Here is a 20,907-nt window from a genome sequence, read left to right on the forward strand (position 1 = left end):
ATACTCTAAACTAAGTGGTATTGTGCATGCTCAAGAGGACAGGTTACTATGGTCCACCATCCCAGCAGCTAAAAATTGGTAAATGGCAAGGACTCCAATACTCCAATAGAAGATGAAAGAGAGTACCATGTTAGAGAGACAAGAAAACAGCACCACCAGACACAGTGAAACAGGTGACATAGATACCCTACTTTAAAAAGCAGAATTATCATATTGACAGAATAAATAAATCAACACCTGGCGACATCTGAAATTGCACATCAGGTTTACAATAGGAAGAACGTCAATGCCACAAATCATCAAAGTTGGTTGGTTGGTTGATTTAGTGTTTTATGGCACAAAGCAGCTAGGCTATCTGCACCAAACATCTGGTAAGAATGTAAAAATACAGTAAATGTAGTAAAATTCATAAAAGGAAATGAAGGTAAAACAAAACAGCATTTAAAAACATAAATAGCATAAAACTAATGTTGACATCTAATCTGTGGTTAAGAAAGAAACCACAGTAAGAAAAGTTATAAAAGACTTTCTGTGGCATAATGGTAATTATCATAATCCACCAGGAAGACTAACAGGTAAGTACTAGAACCACCATCAGTCACCTGAAGTTGGCCTGTCCAGTCCTGGTTCCAGGTTATGTGTTATTATGGCCATTTTCAAAAAGTAAAGTAATAAAAGTTTTAAAAGACATGTAGCAAAATTATAATAATAACTCGCCAGGATGACTAAAGGCTAGTTCAAACAGCAGTGTTAGTCACCTGAAGTTGGCCTTTCCAGTCCTGGTGTCAAGTTTTCAATATTACAGCCATTTCCTAATTTCAAATCGAACTAGAGAGATTGTGATTCTTAAAAGGGAATCACATTAAAAAAGATTTAATGTATAAATTTAAAACATTTACATGACATTAAAAAATATTAATGGCCTTTAAAACACTAAAAACTTTATCAAGGTGGACAATGTCAGCATCACCAATAACACTGTCTAATGTTACGGACAAACCTTGGGACCAAACAGTGTTGAAATTGTGCCGTCATTGAGATTCGTAACGATGGCAAGAAAGTAAAATATCACTTATAGTGATCTGAGTGTTACATAGACTACACACTGGTGCATCAGTTATAAAAGAAAACTATAAGTTAGAAAACTGTGACCAATGCATAGTCTAGTAAGAAAAGCTTCCTCCTTCCAATCCTTACGAAAGAGAGACGGCCAAATTCCAATATGGGGTTTTATTTCAAATAGCTTGTTTTTGCATTGCTCACTCCAAGTTGACTGCCAGCTGGCACAGAGCCAAGTCTTGAATACAGGACCATAGTCCATGTATGGAATAGGCACAGTGGTGATAGTGCCAGAGCAGATAGATTTAGCTGCCGTGTCTGAAAGCTCGTTCCCGCGAGCCAATGTGGCTTGGCATTCAGAAAAACTGGACAGAAGTGGATGTTAATGAGAAATGGGCCAGTCGATCTTGAATATTAACAAGAACAGGGTGTGAACCAACGTGAAGCAATTTCAGGGCCAGTAGAGAACTAAGCGAGTCAGTATAAATAGTGCAATTGGAGTACTGCTTAGCTTCAACATGATCCAGGGCAAGAGAAATGGCGTACAGTTCAGCAGTGAACACAGAAGCTATAGAGGGGATTCTGCGCACAACCACCGAACTGCAACAAACCATGGCAGAGCCCACAGAGTCACCTGATTTGGAACCAACCGTACAAATTGGAATGGAAAGATCGTTCAAAAAATGTTCAGTAAATAAAAGACAATACTTCCAATTGGGAATATATGCTTTTCTCAGATGACTTAAAAAAAGGCCATGTTTGGGGAATGTAATAAGCCATGGTGGGATGGGCTGACCAGTGGATGTTGCAATGTTATCCAAGGACAGACCCAATTCATTCAATTGTGCCTGGACGCGAAGGCCAAAAGGAGCAGTGACAGATCGTCTATTCTAAAAAAGTATGACCCACTGAGGAAGGAAAACACAACCCCAGGTGGGATGCTTTTGTAAGGAACAAAGTTTCGAAGAATATAGTAAAGACAGTTGCAAACGGCAAAGGTGCAAAGAAGGTTCATGAGATTCTACTTATAAGCTCTGAACTGAGGAGGTGCAGAAAGACCCAGTGCAGAGTCAAAGTCCTTGATGATGAATGGGGTCCAGCATCTTTAAAGCTGAGGGTCTGGCAGAGCCATAGACCAGTGATCCATAGTCGAGTTTCAATCGAATAAGAGCAAGATATATCTTTAACATAGAACATCGATCCGCTCCCCAACTGGTGGTAGAGAGGACATGGAGGATGTTCAGTGCTCTTGTACATTTGACCCATTGCTGCTTAATGTGCAGTATAAAGGTCAGTTTATAGTCAAAGATAAGCCCCAAGAACTTTGTCTCAGGGACCACAGGCAGCGAGGAACCAAACAAGATGAGCATTAACCATCCTCTCTAAGGTCTTACAGAGTCAGCTCGTCAAAGCAATTGGACATTAGTTTGAAGGAATCTTGGGATCTTTCTCAGGCTGAGAGAAAGGTATGATAATAGCCTGGCACCAGGCATTAGGAAAAACATTCTCCTGCCAGGTCCCATTAAAAACAAGTAGAAGAATATCAAGAGAAGCAGGAAATAGATGGTGCAGCATGTCACAATGTACATCATCTGGTCCAACAGATGTACTGTCAGACTGATGAAGAGCCAGTTTTAGTTCCACCAGTGTAAAGGGATATTATAATCATAGAGACAATCAGTTTGAAAGGAAAGAGGTGAATGCTCTGCCTGAGTCTTGATGGCCAAGAAGGTAGAGGAACAAGCAAAAGTGCTAGATACCTGGCAAAAGCTTTCACTTAAAGTATTGGCGATGCTCCAGATACCAACTACTTCTTGGCCATCAGAGAGTAAGATTGAAAGGGAAACAGAATTGTAGTGCCCACTGACCTTTCAAACCCTGTCCCATATGACTTTGGAACTGGTGGTAGAAGATATTCCAGTTGTGAACTTAATCCAAGATTTCTTCAGACTTTGATGCCTTACCCACATAGCATGTGCATGGGCCCACTGGAAAGTGATGTGGTTAGAAAGTGTGGGATATCTACAGAAAGTATTCCAGGCCTGTTTTTGAGCCCTCCATGCCATGTTGCAGGCAGGATTCCACAACTAACCAGGATATAGTGGAAAACGTGTCAAGGTTTTAGGAATACATTAAGCAGCTGCTTGTATAATACAGTCAGTTACTGCTGCCACACAGTCGTCTATTGATGACTGACAGACGATGGCAGGTTCAAGTTCTACTAGAGCAGTGAAAGTGGACCAGTCTGCCTGATCCAGCTTCCACTGGGCACGTAGGTTGGGTGGGATTGACCATGGCCAGTCTCTCTCAAAAGTATAGGAAAATGATCACTGCCTAGTGGATTATTGTCAATCCTTCATGAAAAAGGGAGAATAATGAAGGGGAGCAAACTGAGAGATCAATAGCGGTAAAGGACTGACTAAGTGCATGAAAATAAGTGGAAGAACCAGCATTGAAAAGAGAAAGGTTGTGATCAGAGAGCATATGCTCTACAGAGCAACACCTCCTATCAATAACAGCACTTCCCCAGAGGGGACGATGTCCATTAAAGTCCCCCAGGATTAGAAAAGGGAGACAGCAACTGTTCAATGAGAGCATCAAGGACTGATTGATCATATGTCTCTCCAGGTGACAGGTAGAAAGAACAAACAGTGATGGTATGACTCAAGGAAACATGGATGGCTACAACCTCCAAGGGTGTGCTGAGTGACAAAGACATGGTGAGCACATGCTGATCAATCAACAGCGCCACCCCTCCACATACTTGTCCATCACACAGCCTGTCATTTCTGTACAGAGAAAGCTGCCAAAAGGTGTCTGTATTGGCAGGTTTCAGAAATGTTTCCTGTAAGGAAAGACATATAGAATGGTTGGAAGCAATCAGTGTTTTAATGTCATCCAGATTAGAATGTACACCTTGATAGTTCCATTGTATCAAGGTGACTATTTTTAATAACATGTAGACGAATTGGCTGGAGAACCCTTCTGTTTATGACCATGTCTTTTTTCCTTACTGTCCTTATTCAGGGAGGTCTATCAACCTCCATGGATCCTGCCCTGGGTTGATTGGGCAGGTCTTTGTTGTTGGAAGGGAATTCCAGTGACTGAGGATGTGAATGAATGATTGTTTTACATCTTGGGGTGGGAGAAAAAGATGTATCCAAAGAAATCCCTGTACATGGAACCAAAAGATGTGGATCTTGGGGTTTGTTGGAGATGAGTGTAGAAGTTGATTCATCCACGTTTTTAACCATGGAGGTCAAAAGGCTTTTCATTTATTTTGAGAATGATTCTCTTGGAGGCACAGAGAGATCTGTCTGCACTCTCACTGTGGTTGTGGAATGAAGTGCAGCAGTATATGTCCAAGATGAAGTAGTGGACAGCAATTTCCGAGCCTCAGGATAACTAATGTTATGAGTCATTTCCAAGCGCTGCACCTCTTTTTTTCTCCAACCATTTAGGACAAGAACAAAAGTAGGAAGAATGAGAACCATTGCAGTTGACACAATGTGGGTCTATTTCACACTTATAGGCATCGTGGTCCTTGCCACCACAACGAGCACATGTCAGGGAACCACGACATGACGTCTTTGAGTGACCGAACCTCTGACACTGGAAACATCGGAGAGAGTTTGGAATGTACAGCTGTACCCTGCAATTTAGATAACCTGCCTTAATGGTGGCAGGTGCATGTGGTGATGTAAATGAAAAAACGAAGATATTTGTCGGCAGTGTAACTCCATCTTTGCGAGTGGAGATGTGCCTCACTGCAAAAACTTCTTGAGTGGAGAAACCAGCAAGAACCTCTGACTCGGGGATGTTCTTCAAATCCCTCTCAACAATAAGTCCTCATGATGAATTCAAAGTAGCATGAGGAGTAATCTCAATAGGTATATCCCCAATTGCCTTTGAATTCAAGAGGAGTTCACTGTGTTGGGATGTGGATGTTTCAACCAATATGTCTCCAGATTGAAGCTTCTTTACTGACTTTGGAGAGCCAACAAGTCCCTCCAGTCCCTTCTAAATAAAAAATGGGGACATTTGTCCTAAAGGTTTGTTTGAAAGAGAATGTAGTATCAGAAAATGAGGTACAACTGGTGGTACAGATGTTGAAGATTGCTGCTCAGTCTTCAAGACGTTGTTGTTTACCTATTGACTGTTTTTTCATTATTTTATTTAAATTTTTATTTGGAGGATCCGTAGGAAAAAACAAAATTTTGGTGCCCACTGACCCCACCAACCATGGAGCCCTATGAGGGGATGCACTACATTGTCAAACAAGGACACTGCAGCAATGCCAGGGTTTCATGAGCACTATACCCAAACACCAGCATCAGACACAATGTCCACAACACCCATTGAGAACTTCCAACACTGGTACTTAGTTGACCCTAGCCTAAATGGACCAGCCGAATGACCCAAGGGGGCCTACCCAAAGGCCGCCTGTCTACAGGAATTCAAAGCCAAAGTGATGTGTTTGGGTTGGATCTTCTCCTCCCCTTCATGGGTTGCCATGCATGGCAAACACGTGGGTGGATGTTTAGATCCCAAAGGACGTAACCTAAAAGAACAGAACCTTTCCTGGGAGGTCCCCTCACCACATACAGAAATCCACACCGAGGGGATATCATCAGAGAGGGGCAGTGATCTTTGCTTGCTTTACTGATGTTATTCCATTAGTGTATGGTCTGGGATAAACATATTGTAAGAGATTTACTAATGTATATTTATTTTAATATTGATGTTTACTTCAGTTAAATAAAAATATTTAGAAATATATGTGACTTGTATTGTTAAATATGTACTGGGCAAGTCCCATCCATTCTCTAAACTTGTAGAAGATTCTCAAGCATAAGAATCAACAATGTACAATGTATGTAAAATACTAGTGATTGCCAGTATTGTTGCCAATTGAATTTTCTAGAGACTCATCGTAAAGTTCTTCAGGTGTTAATATTTCTACGAAGAAGTTGTATAACTTCAGCAGCGTGCAGGTCAAGTAGCTAGCTATCTTTGCCATCAAGTGAATTGTACATGTGTATCAACATAGGATTAATTTGCTCCCCATGAAATGTCAATTAAATATTCAGTTCCAGATCAGATAGAAGACTGAGTATTATTTGTAATTTTGTAAAACTTTTCTATATATAAATCATTATTTGTAATAAACATTATTATAAATTTCATTATTATGTGTATATTAAAATATATTTGTGTTAAGAAATAAAGTTGTATGTATCAATCCTGTTGGCAAATATCATAAATTTGATACATATTAAGTTCAACTAACTTCTAAACTAAAATTAAAATTTCTAGCTATTTGAAGTTTGAATGCATAATGTATGTAACATAATAAATAAGAGACTTGTTCAAGGTTAATTTTAATGTGTAACAATATTTACACAGCAACAAACTGGGAGGGATAGCTACAAGCAGTTTTGAGGAACACACCAGCACAACAATGCATGTAACATGATCTAATTATGTATTATGATATTGTATTTTAATGCATAGAGGGCACACTGATAGACTCAATCAACCAACACATAGCAGCATGTATAAAGGTCACATGAAAGGTAAGGATTTCATAGAAAAAATAAACAAACTCAGGAACCTTAGAAGAGAGCATTACCTGTTGTATACCATTGGAGAGCCCTGACTGGGTGAAAAAGGCAGGGGGAACAGAATGGTCATAGAAATGAAAAATAGGTGTGAAGAGAGAAGTACCTTCTTGAGCAGTGAAGTCTGGGGCATAAAGGAATGATCAGGAAAGAGAACATAGAAACTAAAAAAACAATAATTAGGCAAACATTAATTAAAATATATCAGAACAATATACATATTTTAACAACAGCAGAAACAGGGACTTCAAGAACACAAAGACAAATGATCCAATGGAGTACCACACAGATGCTAATTAGACAAGAAAGTAGGGTAGAGAGAATAAGAAAAATGGAAGGAATGAAATAATGTGGATAAGACTGGCAAGTGGAAAACAAGACAAAGTCTGTAGACCAAAAAGTGGCAGATAACACCACCCAAAGGAAATCAAAAGGTTTCATTCAAAAAACCAGGACAAAAAGCCTAGTCCCTGAGAAGAGCAAGGATGGAACATATGAGACAGCAGATATGGACAAAACATACCTAAATAATCCAATCCATCAAAGGATAAAGTTTTAAGGAATTCCCCCAAAATGATATGCAATTGAGAGGAATATATGAGAGTGGGAAAAGGCTGTCCAAATCCAAAACTTCCAAATCATTGAGAGCTGTGATAGGACAATTATCAGTTTACTCTGATTGCTGCACAAAATTGGTCAACTCCCAACAGACAAAAGCCATCACTTCATGGGTGAAGAATTATGATTCTCATCCACTGGACTTAGTTGGTAATTCTACTGAAGCAGTTTCATGACCACAAGAAACTTCAAATACATAACTCACAAAATTGAAAGAAAAGATATATAATTCATAACTCTCCACTAAAGACAAAAATGGTAAAAAACAATGTAAATAATGTAGAAAAATTAAGTAAAAACTTGTGGATAAGGGCAGTGTTGCACTCCTCTTGATGGAGGGTTGCTGCATATTCATTTGCATGTTAGTATGCAAAAGTAAGTGGGAGTATCATGGATAGTGGCAAGCAAATATTTGTACTGATAGACAACAGTATGAGCTAAAAAAGCTTTTGATGAGAAGACATAAGATATCATATCAGAATTTTATAGTTAATAGATACCACATTTATCATCCTATTCTACTTTGTCATTGTGACCAATAACAAAAAATTCTTAAACATTACATTACAGTCAACGTGATTTGTAAATATATTACTTATTCATATGGAAATATCCTGAGCATATACCAAGTATACCCTAATAATATCTTAGTGAGTACTCACATATATACTATTACAACTTTAACCTATTACAGCATTTATAATAAATCCCATCAAACATTTGATTAAAAAATGATAATACACTTCAAGAAATTCAACTTAAACATTAAATCACTATGACAAATACTGATATTTAAGGATCTAAAAACATACTTAAATATATCAGACAATTTTTTGACCCAGAATGACAGAATTACCTGTATAGCAACAAACAAATGAATATAGTTTTATGTATACTAATACCAAAATAAAATAACTTTCTAGCAGTAACTAGTGTTATCATTATTTGATACAACTAAATGGTTTTCATAATCTTTGGCTACTTATTTTGTTATTATTCTATGCAAAATTTATAAAGCCAGTAATCACATAATCTGGCAACTTCACTGGAAAAATGAAATAGAACCAGAATTTCAAATTGTAAAATTTTACCCTATTTTAAAATAATCATAAAAGCAGTAATTTAAGGTTAACCAGAGAAGAGGCATAACGATCAAAGCTAAGGTTCTATTTGAACACCAAGCTTTCAGCAGGAAAGTAGGAAAGACAGTTATGTGGGGATTTTATTTTCCATGTAAAGTTGACACAACTTAGTGTGTTATGTAATTATTAGCTGATCAAGTGTTATGTCTACTTTCATACCTATCTTCTTGGTTCCTATTTTCACATTCAATAGCATGCATTAAATACCTTTTCTATTTAACAATATTTTTTCCTTAAACTTGCATGAGACCTGTATAATGAAATTATAACCTCTTTAAACTTGTATTCAATATTTCTATAGAAACAACCTAAAATCTCCTTTGCTTTACCTCTAGCAACAGTACACTGCTTCTATGGCTTTAGAGACTGATTGACTATTACATTAAGACCCATTTTGTTCATAACATTGTTAAGGCTATTTCCACTCAAATTATATATTTAATTCAAATTATGATAATCCACATGCATTATTTTGCATTTGTTATGATTAAAACTCGTCTGCCATTTACTTGCCCAACTCAATAAATGATCAAAACCCTTTTGTAAATCAGCAGCATCCTCTTCACAACCAGCAACACCTAAGACATTAAAATCATTTGCAAATATATGTAATTTATTGACTAATGGGAAGCATATGTGACATCCTTGATAATTTACCCAGTCCAATGAATAACTTGAGGAAGGAGAAATGAAAGAATTTCTATATTAAGGCTAACTTAGAATATGTACAGAAATTTTGATAAAATGTATTTAATAACTGAAGTAAACTTTGTGTAACACAATAAATATATTCAACCCTCTTGTTTGCAGATGTTAATATTTAGGTAGATATTAATGTAGTAATGCAAGAAACAGTATGAAGCAGAAATCGTTTTTTTTTATGGTTAGATGATTAAATTGTTTTTATAAAACAAAAAATTGTTCCTAATATTACTGAATATAAATTAGATATTGTTTAGTGTTGCCTTGTTATCTGTTGGCTTGTAAAGTGAAATGTTCTATCAGAAACAATCCTTTATTATAATTTTCATTATGCTACTACTTCAAAGCAGTGTATTACTTATTGGTTTGCCTCTGTTCATCTGTCTATTCTATCCATCCAATCTGACCTTGATGCATGGATTTTGACCAAACTTGTATAATAGGTATTATATAAAATGCTCTAGACTCAACTAACTTTTGAGGGTCAACATTAAAAGTCGTACTCTAATCTTGTGAATATAATATTTTAGGATAAAATGGATATATTTTGCTTAATTTTGTACAGTAGATATTATATTTATTGGGAAGACCATAACATATAGAACAGGTGTTTCATAAATACAATTTGCAATTTTTTTTGTTTTGTAATTGCTTATGATTTTATCAATGAATGCTAGTGTAGCTCTCTATAGACAGAGAGCTATGAAACTATTCTTTGAATTCACTTGTTACTTTTAATTTTTGTAGTAAATACTTTGGATTTTTGAAATTGTATCTTTTAGTACAAGTTATTATACAGGAAGAAATATCTGTGTAATCTGAGAAAAAAAAAATTAAAATCTGGGATTTGCAATTTATGGAGTAATGTTATGCTGCTAAACCAAATAAATGAATGCCTTAAGAGTGATAGAACGTTTTTATATATTTATAACAAAAGAAGTGGGTTTAAATTATTTTGTAATGAACTGTACCAATTCAAATCGTGCATTAAACAAAGGAAAAATGGCTTCTTCTGAAAACACATTTCATCTCCTCATATTAATACTTTCAACATTTTTGCTAAAATTTCATGTTAAGTAACAACTGATTAATATATTGACTTTATATTTCTGAATTTGTATACAGCATTATTTTGACATAAATTTCCAATAATACATTTTTTTAGTCTTTGTATGCAGCCTACATTTGAGATGCATGTAGAATAATCAATGTGTTAATTGTTTAATAATTCATTGATAAAGAAAAAGGGAAGTTATGTAGTTTACTATTACCACATGCCTTTTCAGGCACTTTAAAAATTTGATAGAAGTATGGCTAGATGGATGAAAGCAGAGGGTTGTTATAAGTGGAGTTCAGTCTGTTGGATTAATGTAATAAGAGGCGTGACTTGAGGCTCATTGTAAGGGCCTTTGTTCTTTCTGATTTATATCAATGGCATAAATGAAGTACTGGTCAGTAGAATGCTTAAATTTGCTGATGACATTAAAAGTTTCAAGTGTTGTTGGCTTTTAAGTGGATGTTACTGCTGTACCAAAAGATTTGGATTATTCAGTGAGTTGAGTGAATAAATAGTAGATGACTTAATTGTAATAAATGCAAGATAATGCATATGGGATATTACAATTTGAATTATGAGTACAATTTAAAAGGGGATAATCCTCACAGTGTTGTAGAAAGAAAAGACCTTGGTGTTTGGTTCATAGGTCTCTTATGCCATCCAAGCAATGTGCTATTGGTGAAGACAGGAGAAATAGAATTTTAGGTTTTTGCTAGAGAAATGATGAATACAAGTCTAAATAGATTACAGTGTCATACTATAGGTCATTGTTTAGGCCACTTTTGAAGCAATGCAGTAAGTCCTGTGCTTCTTACCTAACCATGAAAGACAGGAAAATAATAAGATACGTCAATACTCTCTTTCAAACTTAATAACTGATGAGTTCTTTAGCTGAAGTGTCTCTTCTATGTATTATGCTTACAACTGTCATATAATTAAGTAAATGTCAATGGACATGTATATGAACAGCAGGCAGAGTAACGTAATATAAAACGAGATTGATAATTACTGCTAATACCCTAGCACTAAAGAAAAAGGATGCCTCTTGAGCTTTTCCAATTCAGTGACATGTTTTATAAATATAAAAGATGTAATCAGTAACATTTTAAAGGCTGATGAACCTTGCTTAAGTAGACAATATGGCTGTTATTTGTGTGAAACTTCAACTGAAAGCATTTACAATATCTGAGATGATGATGTGAGTGGGTAAAGCTAAATTGACCATGGCAATATTTTGAATGCCAATTCAAAAATAACATCATAGGTGGGGGAAACAGAACCAGATGTGGAGTGAATTGGCACTGATTAAGAACATAGTTAATTTATTTCTTAATAGCATTTCAAAGTATTATTGACAGTTTTTTATATATATCAAGCTGTACTGTATTTGCTGCCCCTGAAAAATATCTTATCCAAAAGGGGTCAACAAAGATTAGTTCAGAGGACTTATAAATGTCATTAAGCATTTATATATTTAAAAAATGTTGTAACGTGTCATAAAGTCTATCACCAGATCCTTTTGGAGGTAATGTTATTTAAGTAGATGCTAGTTGGGAAAATTTAGGAGCTATTGTAGCTCCAGCTGACTATTAAAGAAAAGAAAGGTAGTTAGTTGTTTATACATGTTGGAAGTTAGTTCCACATGAAACGTGTTATTCTACAATTGAAAAAGAATGTTTAGTTCTTGTGTAATTTCACAATAACTTGTATTTCAAATGTATTGTTACTAAGTTAGACGTAAACCTTTTATATGAAGTATCTTGTTTAAAAGTAAAAGCTATAGGGACAATCAGAAAATAACAATATTAAAATAACTTTGAATATGCATATCAAGTGACAACCACAGCCAAAACAATAGCTGTGGTGGAATGTCTTGTAGTTTCACCTTCTTTTACATTTTGTACGTAGCGTTACATTTAGGAAAAGGTTTGTAACACTCTTTTATGACACATAATATTCACACGTTCAGATCATAAAGAGTTATTAAGAACGAGGATTTCGAATCTCCAAATGGAAAATATTCCTTGTAGTTAATGGGACTGGAAAACAAATAAACACAGCTCAGTTTAGGGAACCAAGAAACCTACAAGAAGTCATATACTAGCCAAAATGTAGTATCTTATAACACATGAAAATCCAAGAGTATAAATATCAGTGGTAAAAGTCTTCCATGTGCCAACAACAACATGCAACATAAGAAAGAAAAATTAAGTCTAGAAAGGTGATGCAATTATCTGCACACAAGTTGCTTCCAGGACATATTTCTTCAAACATCCAATTTCAACAAACTAGAAAATGAAACATATATTCATGCTATTCAGAAACATACATATTGATCAAGTCACTGAACAAAGCACCTATGTATTTCTTTGCAATTAAACTATTAAAATGGTCACTGGAAAACCTTTGTTATCACACATTGAATGGCCTTGTATATATATTCAAAGAAAATGGGTATGTTTTTCAATAGAAACTGCACTGAAAGGCTGTTGTTAAAATTCACAGTCATCAGACAGAATATGACCATTTACATGGTAGCATGGACTGTAATGATGTGGTAAGGCTTCAAGTTTGTTTTGGTATTGCATATTTGGCCTCTGTACAATAGTTATCCATTACTTTTGATTAATAGAAACTCCCTACATAGTCAGAACTAAAAAGTAACCCAATATATGATGTAGCTGATTTAATAAATTGGCCTAAGTAGGAATATGCAAAGTTTATAAAAACTCCATAACTTTTAAAATACACCAGTACTTTTTACAACATATGTTTACTTAAACTTATCACAGTTTTACCAATAACAATCACTCTTAATACAATCCTCAAATGTTGGTGTCAATATTTACCTATAAAACACTTCATCATGAAGTGCATTTTTCCCAAATATACTTCTGTTTCATAGGAGTCAGACTGAATGAACTTGATAGTTGAACATATTATCTAAATTTGAAATAAAACAAAAAACTTTGTTACTTAAAGGAAAAAATTAACACACAAAAATAATTGCCTTAATATATATGTATATCTGTTTCCAAATATCACCTATTCCTAAAAGCTTATTCCTGACAAGAGATAAAATAAATTATTATATGACACACACAACCTATGTTTCTACAAAATGAACTGTTTGCTAATGAAAACAATTGTAATGAAAAATCTGTGGAGTCTTAAACATTATAATGAAATCATTTTGATATCATTCTTTTATGTCAATAAACACACTTTTATCTTCCAGCTGGTTAAGTTCTGAATTTGACGATTTGAAGTTTGTTATTTTTGATAAATTTCTGGAAGATTTCAGATGCTGTAGCTTATTGTAATGGAAATTAATGTTTTTAGAGATGTCCACAACTTTGTTACAAACCAACTTATCTGCTAAGAATAATATTCATCTTTAGTGAAATTTACACTATTCTAGGTGAGTAACCATTTGCCAAGAAAACCTGCAGTTTACTTAGCAAAGCATTGCTTCTAAGATATTAAAATGAGCTAGGGTTCCTAAAGATGAATATTATTTGTTACAAACCAACTTATCTTCTACAAATAATACTCATCTTTGGTGAAATATAGACTATTTTAGGTGAGTAAACCTGCACTTTACTTAGCAAAGCATTGTTTCCAAGATATTAAAATGAGATAGGGTTCCTAAAGCTGAGTCCCACACAGGGCAGATTGTAATTCACCTTTTTAGATAGATGCATTAGCATGTAATTTGTCAATTGTTTACATGACAGAGGGAAAAACTTATTTTTGCTATCACATTAAATTAATACATTACTATCTTGAATACATCTACACAACTTTGTATCATAGGTTGTATATAAATATGTCGCACATTTTTCTTTCTTGACATTTCATTAAGATAATAATCTTTTACAACTGATATAAGTAAGACTTAAAAGAATTCTGTAAAATTAAATCATTTTCATAATTTAAGATATGATCTTAAATTTACTATTACCAGAATTAGTATACCTCTGTAACTCACTGATATCAATCAATACTGGGCCCGGCATGGCCAAGCGTGTTAAGGCATGTGACTTGTAATCTGAAGGTCATGGGTTCGCATCCCTGTCGTGCCAAACATGCTCTCTCTTTCAGCCATGGGGGCTTCATAATGTGACGGTCAATCCCACTATTCATTGGTAAAAGAGTAGCCCAAGAGTTGGCGGTGGGTGGTGATGACTAGCTGCCTTCCCTCTAGTCTTACACTACTAAATTAGGGATGGCTAGCACAGATAGCGTTCGAGTAGCTTTGTGCGAAATTCAAAAACAAACAAACAATCAATACTGATGCAGTACACAGTTGATCTACAAAGGTATAGATGTTTCCATAAAAAGTTTTGAATAAGTTATCAAAGTAGTAATAACGAATATCCCAAATTCTTAAACTAAGAACCATATAAACAAACTTTCAATCACCTTCTTCAATTTATCATGACTTACATCCATAAAGTAGCACATCAAGATGTTCTGGTAACAAGCTATTTTACCCATGCTTCACATTTACATATTCTTGGAGCCAGTATCTCTTCTTTCACCTAATATATTGGAAAGTAATTCATTACCATGATATCAAAATTCAATAACACATTACTTAAAAATTACTATACATAATCCTACTTGGCTTACACAATATATCTCAAGAAATGTGATTCGGTGTAAAAATGTTACATTACTATGCATGCAACTGGTATAAAAATTATTTTAAATGGCAAGAAACAAAGTTTTAATCCATTCAATGTCTTAAAAAAACTGGTGTTTTCAATGGAAAATAAAATATATATATATAATCTGATGAATAACACAAGTTCCTATGTAAAGTTAAAATTATACTTTTATTAAAAAAAGTACTCAGTTCATTTTGTTTAAGTTAATGATCTGTTAATAAACAGATGTGAATGTTTCAACTATCAAGCATTGTGATGTGAAAGTATCCTGTGTGTAATGAATTTCTCGACATATAAATTTAATAATAACAAAGTTCACACCATTATTTGTTGAGTTAAAAAGTATGTAATATAGATAGTGTTAAAAGTTCTTTTTTTCCTGAGAATTTTATGGTTTTTCTTTTGTGATTTATTACTTGATTTAAATATAATAAAAATAGTTACATCCATTAAAGTCTTTACAGGACTGTACCTTACAAACTAAAATGAATCGGCAATTTTATATGAGAATGATATAAAAATTTAATTATGTAATTAAATTAATATACAGCTTTTACATGAGTAGTATGTGTAAAACAGTCATAAAGAAATTTTACCAACAGACCAATAATGACCACTGTTTGTGAAAAGTAAGTAGAACATTTTTTACATACTCATTTCTTAAACACACAAGTATAAATATTTAATAAAAAAACAATCTATAACTAAAAAGCAAATAAATTACTGACTAGCAAAATAGACTTCATACCAGCCATCAGATTTACATATATATATATATATAGAGAGAGAGAGAGAAAGGTACAGTATGAAAATATCAAAATGATATTCCTTTGAAACAATTAAATGATACGTATACTGGCTTAGTAAGTTAAACACGTGAAAAATAAATGTGAATAAATATTTTTAAAGCTGGCATAGAAATTAAAATAAAATTAAAATGTAAATATACACTTCCATTTTGACAAAAATTCAGAATATAAATTTAATGTCCTACTCCATAGTATACTAAAATGAATAAATAAGTAATAAAAAATTTCACATCCTTATCAAAAGAAAACCTCTAAGGATATCTAAAATCAATTAGTTCATTTCCAAGCAAGCATTGGTCGAATATTTTTTTTCTTTCTTCTCCAACACCGAGATTAATGTTGTTTACAATTTATGTTGATGTCTGCTACATCAATATGTATGTAGCTTAACCTTTGTCAATGAATTAAGCTAACTGGAAAATTCTGCTTGTGTTACATGGTAAGAAAATGCCTATTCACATGATGATTTTAAATTTTTTCAGCTGTGAACTAAAACAAATATGTGACAAAATAAGTTTGCACATTGATGCCAGAAGTTACACATTACAGATACATCAGACATTCCCACTTAAAGGAACAAATATATCAGACCATTATCTTCTACATATTTAAACTTTCACTCAAAAAATAATTATTAACATTTTCAGTTGCATGTACTAACCACAATGAAGCCACAAACATGAAACATTTGTTCAAATCAAAAGTTCTTTGAAAACTACCTGAAACCGTTTTTTTTAATTTTGCACAAAACTACACTAGAGGTATTTGTGCAAGCTATCCCTAATTTTGCAGTTGGTCATCACCACCCACTGCAAGTTCTTGGTCTACCCTTTTACCAATAAATAATGGGATTGACCATAACCTTATAATGCCCCCACAGCTGAAAGGATGAGAATGTTTGGTGTCATGGGGCTTGGAACCCGAGACTACCTGGAACTTGAAGATCTTTTTCTCTAACGTTTTAATCAAAATATTATCAACAACATTAACTTCGTAACTTGTTCATATTAAAAATAACTGCAAATCTACATTATGTTACTGTGGTTTTACAAGTCAGCACAACGTAAAACAAGTTACACAATAAAACAAAACTTTTAACATATATAATTCAACTAAAACTGCGTTCAAAAGTATTAGAAAGTTTAGAAAAACAAAATTACGTGTAAACTACCACCAATGTTAAATGAAGTTCAAGGTCTCAAACATATATATGTGAATTTTCACAAGTAATCTTTTCTAAATACAGATTAAATGAATGTAATGATCTATTAATAACAATTATTATGGTACTTTTTGGAAAAATAAAATGAGCCAAGATTTATCTTTTCATCAGTTTGGACAAGAAACTGTTTAAAATATCATGATCAATGCTGATCATAATTATTAAAAGTTTGAAATAGTTGACCATATCATACCCAATTTAACATTAACTAATTACATACATGCTGAACGATACGACTGTCCCACCTAACATATTAACGCTACCTAAGCGCCATCTCAAGACGGCTTGTATGTGTATTAGCATTTTAATTAAAATAAAGTACAGAACAACGATTCGATTTTCTTGGGTCATTTTCAAGTTAACAATAACAACGAAAAATGTATGTAGGCACTCCAAAATAAATAAATGTCAGAATTCTCACAATGACATTTAGAAGCTGAATATTGAGTAACGTATCGTTGGTTGGTTGGTTTAATCCAACGTTTGTCGCTTACAAAGTGTCTTAATTGTCTACTGTTTTAACTCTACATTAGAGTAAGTTTCGCAACCTCCAAAGCAGCATGGACAAGAATAACTTTCGTCTTGCTTTCCTCTATGACTTAAAATTTGGACGAAAAGCTACCGAAACTACGCGGAATATCAACCAGGCATTCGGCCATGGATCTGTTACTGAACGAACAGTCCAGCGTGGGTTCCAAAGATTTTGACATGGAGATGAAAGTCTTGAAGACCACGAAGGTCGTGGAAGGAAACCATCCTTAGATGAAAACACTTTAAGGGAAGCATTTGAGACAGACTCTTGCACAACGGTTTGTGAGGTTATAGAAACGCTAGGCACAAGCAAATTAAGCATTGCCAACCACCTGAGTGAGATTAAAAGGACTAAAAGTTAGATAAGTGGGTTCCACATGAGCTGACTGAAGATTAACAAAATCAGTGTTATGAGACCTGTCAAGGACGACGCTCCAAAAATTGAACGAATTGGGGATCGAGGTTTTGCCTTGACTTTGATTGTATCTGTGATCATTAAGTAAAATATGTTTCACAGTATTTTACATCATTCCCAGTGATGTCTTTGTTTTTTATTCAGTCGAGGTCTGATAATTCAAACTTACGTTGTAATACATATTTCTTTCGAAACCTGCTGTTAGTTACAAATCCTACCTCATTACTTTTAAAAGGAAGTCAGGGCACTTTAGAATACCACGCTGCAACTACTATTTTTTAGCCTCAAACTATACTTTGCATGTGTTTTTGTATAAACGTATTGGAGGGTGATCTGTTCAAACAGACATTGCACAAATTTGTACAACCGGGTTAGTTTAAGACTGTATGTAAAACACTGATTGTAGGATGTAACCTCTAGAACTGTGAGATACTTTTGAGACTGTATATTTAACTTGCTTGCTCCTTGTCAGATTCTCTGGTCTAATATACCATGTTTGTTTGTGTTTGAATTTCGCGCAAAACCAAAGAAATATTGAAATATAGTGTTATGAACGAATACAAAAGGTCGGATAAGCAAAAAGGGGAAAATTGTTATTAAGGAATTAGTGAAATATTCAAAGACAACTTCGAGATATAAGTGTAGAAAATGGTTTGGTTTGAATTTCGCACAAAGCTACACAAGGGTTATCTCCGCTAGCCGTCTCTAATTTTGCAATGTAAGACCAGGGGAAAACATTACCACCCACCGCCAACTTTTGGGCTACTCTTTTACTAAAGAATAGTGGGTTTCACAGTAACAATATAACGCCCCCACAGCTAAAACAACGAGCATGTTTGGAGTGACAGGGATTCGAACCCACGACCCTCGTATTACGAGTCGAGTGCCTTAACCATCTGGCCGTGGGGGGACTATATACTAGGAATGGTCATGTTGACTTGGACCTCTTCCTCATGTCTATACTATTAATTTGTTTACTGTGGAATGTTGATGGTAAAACTATGTGTGGGTCAAAGAGTATAGCACTTGCTGCAACCCATTTCAGGTCAAATGTCCATGTACGTACCAGCTCTTTACTCAATAACATTCGTCATAGAAATAAAACATTTTTTCTTAAGTGTCGAGATATCAACCTTAAACTGGTGCGGGTTTTATAGTCTAGTAACAGTTGGGCTTAGGACATTTTTATTCCTAAAATAGGTATTAACGGAAGAGAGGTACTTAGGTCTACTTTTATCATGTATGTAATAGCGATCAAGATCACATAGTACATCATTTTCTCCAAATTTTCTGAAAATAATTTAGAGAATTATGCAAAAGTCAATCTGTTGTGGTTTGAATATTTGCATATTTGTGTATGAATTTTGATGAAGTGTTGCGAAGGACTTTGTATGCTGTAGTAATTAGAGTTTTGTATTGTCTGTATTTTGTTTGTGTTTAGGTGCTATATTTAAATACGTCGGGAATACATATTCTACGATTGGTCCTATATATGTTTTGTAGATTCTAATTATATTGTCTGGAGAGGTTCCTTGGTTTTGATTGGTTAGACTTTTTGCATAATTTGTGCGTTTCCAAGTTTTGGTAAGTATTTTATATTTGTGTTTAATCCATGTTATCTTCGTATTGTAGGTTAAACCCGAGGATTTTGCAGATGTCGTAGCGTCAAGAAGTATTCCCTTTATGTACTATTTTGGGTAATCTTTCTTATGTTTGGTTTTTCTTGCGAGTATTACAGATTTTTAGGTACATTTATTTTTATTCGATATTTGTAGCAGTATTTTTTCAAGTTATTTAATAGTGATTGTAGATTTGTCGCTGCCATGGATGGGGTTGGGGCACTTTTCCAGAGCGCTACATGGTCCACGAATTGCAACGGGTACCCATAAATTAGGTCTTTTAAAAAGGCATATTGCTCACATACATGATGAATAAAATAGGGCTAACTACCCCTCTTTCGGGGACACTAGCCTCTGAAGTAAATGACTTTGAGGAAGTTCACCCGACATTTATTTTAAAACTTCTATTTTCCAGTAAGTTGGATAGCCAGCCAATAATTTCCTGGAATAGTTCCATTTTTGTCGTATGGCATCTTAATCTGTTGTACCGCTCTATGGCGAAAGCTTTCTCGATATCGAGAAAGCAGACGACAGTGCATTCATTTTTATTAAAAGCTCTAAAATTGTTTCTATATAATAGCTTTGTCTGTGTATGTAGTTTACAAATACAGCGCTTGAAGTGGCCGCCTTAAACAGAAGACAGACGAACTCTCGGGACAGACACTACGTTTCGCCACATGCATAAAATCTAAAAACTAAAAATTCGTGTGCATTCTATTTTTCTTTTAAAATTATTTTTTTGTTTCGGACTTTTGCGCAAAGCAAGTCAAGTGTTGTATACGCAAGGTCGTCGCTTATTTTGAACTGATAGGGAAGTCATCTAATCAACAGCACCCACCGGTAATATTTAGCCACCTTCTTATATAAGTGAACAATTATCGTTGTCGTTTAACACTTCCAACGATAGTTGCATTTTCATAGTCCTAATTCGTTATTCTATAGAATAACACTAAATTAGGCGTTGCTCTTGGTTTCACAACATGAACATTATGTTTAAACATTTTTCTTTATTCGGCAATATCCTGATTGTTTTATCCAAACAAATAAACTACACAGACATTTTAGAACTAGTTTATACTTTCAATCTAATACAAGAAAACTGTTAAGAAACCATCAGTACTTGTAGTTTATTCAAAAACGTTTATTTGTTAGCCTTTAAGCCTTTAAACTCTTCAATTGGCTGGGTGATGAATTCTTCATAGTATGGAAGTTCTGCCTTCATTTTTTTGATCCACAACTGAATGTTTGAAAATTCTCCGAGGTTGCACTCAATCACCTGCAATAGAACCACAATTTTCTTTCACTGACATGGCTTATATATTAAATGTAAACAGTTACCGTACATCAAATAACACAATAGTCAAGTTTTCATATTTTGAATGTAATTAACTGAACACCTGTTATTTGTATATATTTTTGATTTTCTATTTGTATAAAAA

At 34.3% G+C, this 20,907-nt stretch overlaps 1 protein-coding gene across 6 annotated transcripts in view; it reads right to left on the reverse strand.

The window, feature by feature from the left end:
* LOC143246334 (glutathione S-transferase 1-like) overlaps positions 1-20,907 on the reverse strand; it is a 36,548-nt gene that overhangs the window by 3,700 nt on the left and 11,941 nt on the right. For 2 of the 6 annotated variants that reach the window (XM_076492882.1, XM_076492879.1), the window contains exons 5-7: positions 17,124-20,744; positions 14,649-14,743; positions 13,049-13,142 (exon numbers count right to left, since the gene is read on the reverse strand). In XM_076492882.1, coding sequence (XP_076348997.1) covers positions 20,610-20,744 — 135 coding nt within the window. In that variant the 3' untranslated portion in view covers positions 13,049-13,142; positions 14,649-14,743; positions 17,124-20,609. Of the gene's footprint in view, positions 1-13,048; positions 13,143-14,624; positions 14,744-16,971; positions 20,745-20,907 lie in introns of all 6 variants that reach the window. The other 4 variants (XM_076492883.1, XM_076492880.1, XM_076492885.1 and 1 more) reach the window with 4 other exon arrangements.

Source organism: Tachypleus tridentatus, chromosome 3 (genome assembly GCF_004210375.1).
Source record: "Tachypleus tridentatus isolate NWPU-2018 chromosome 3, ASM421037v1, whole genome shotgun sequence".
NCBI lineage: Eukaryota > Metazoa > Arthropoda > Merostomata > Xiphosura > Limulidae > Tachypleus > Tachypleus tridentatus.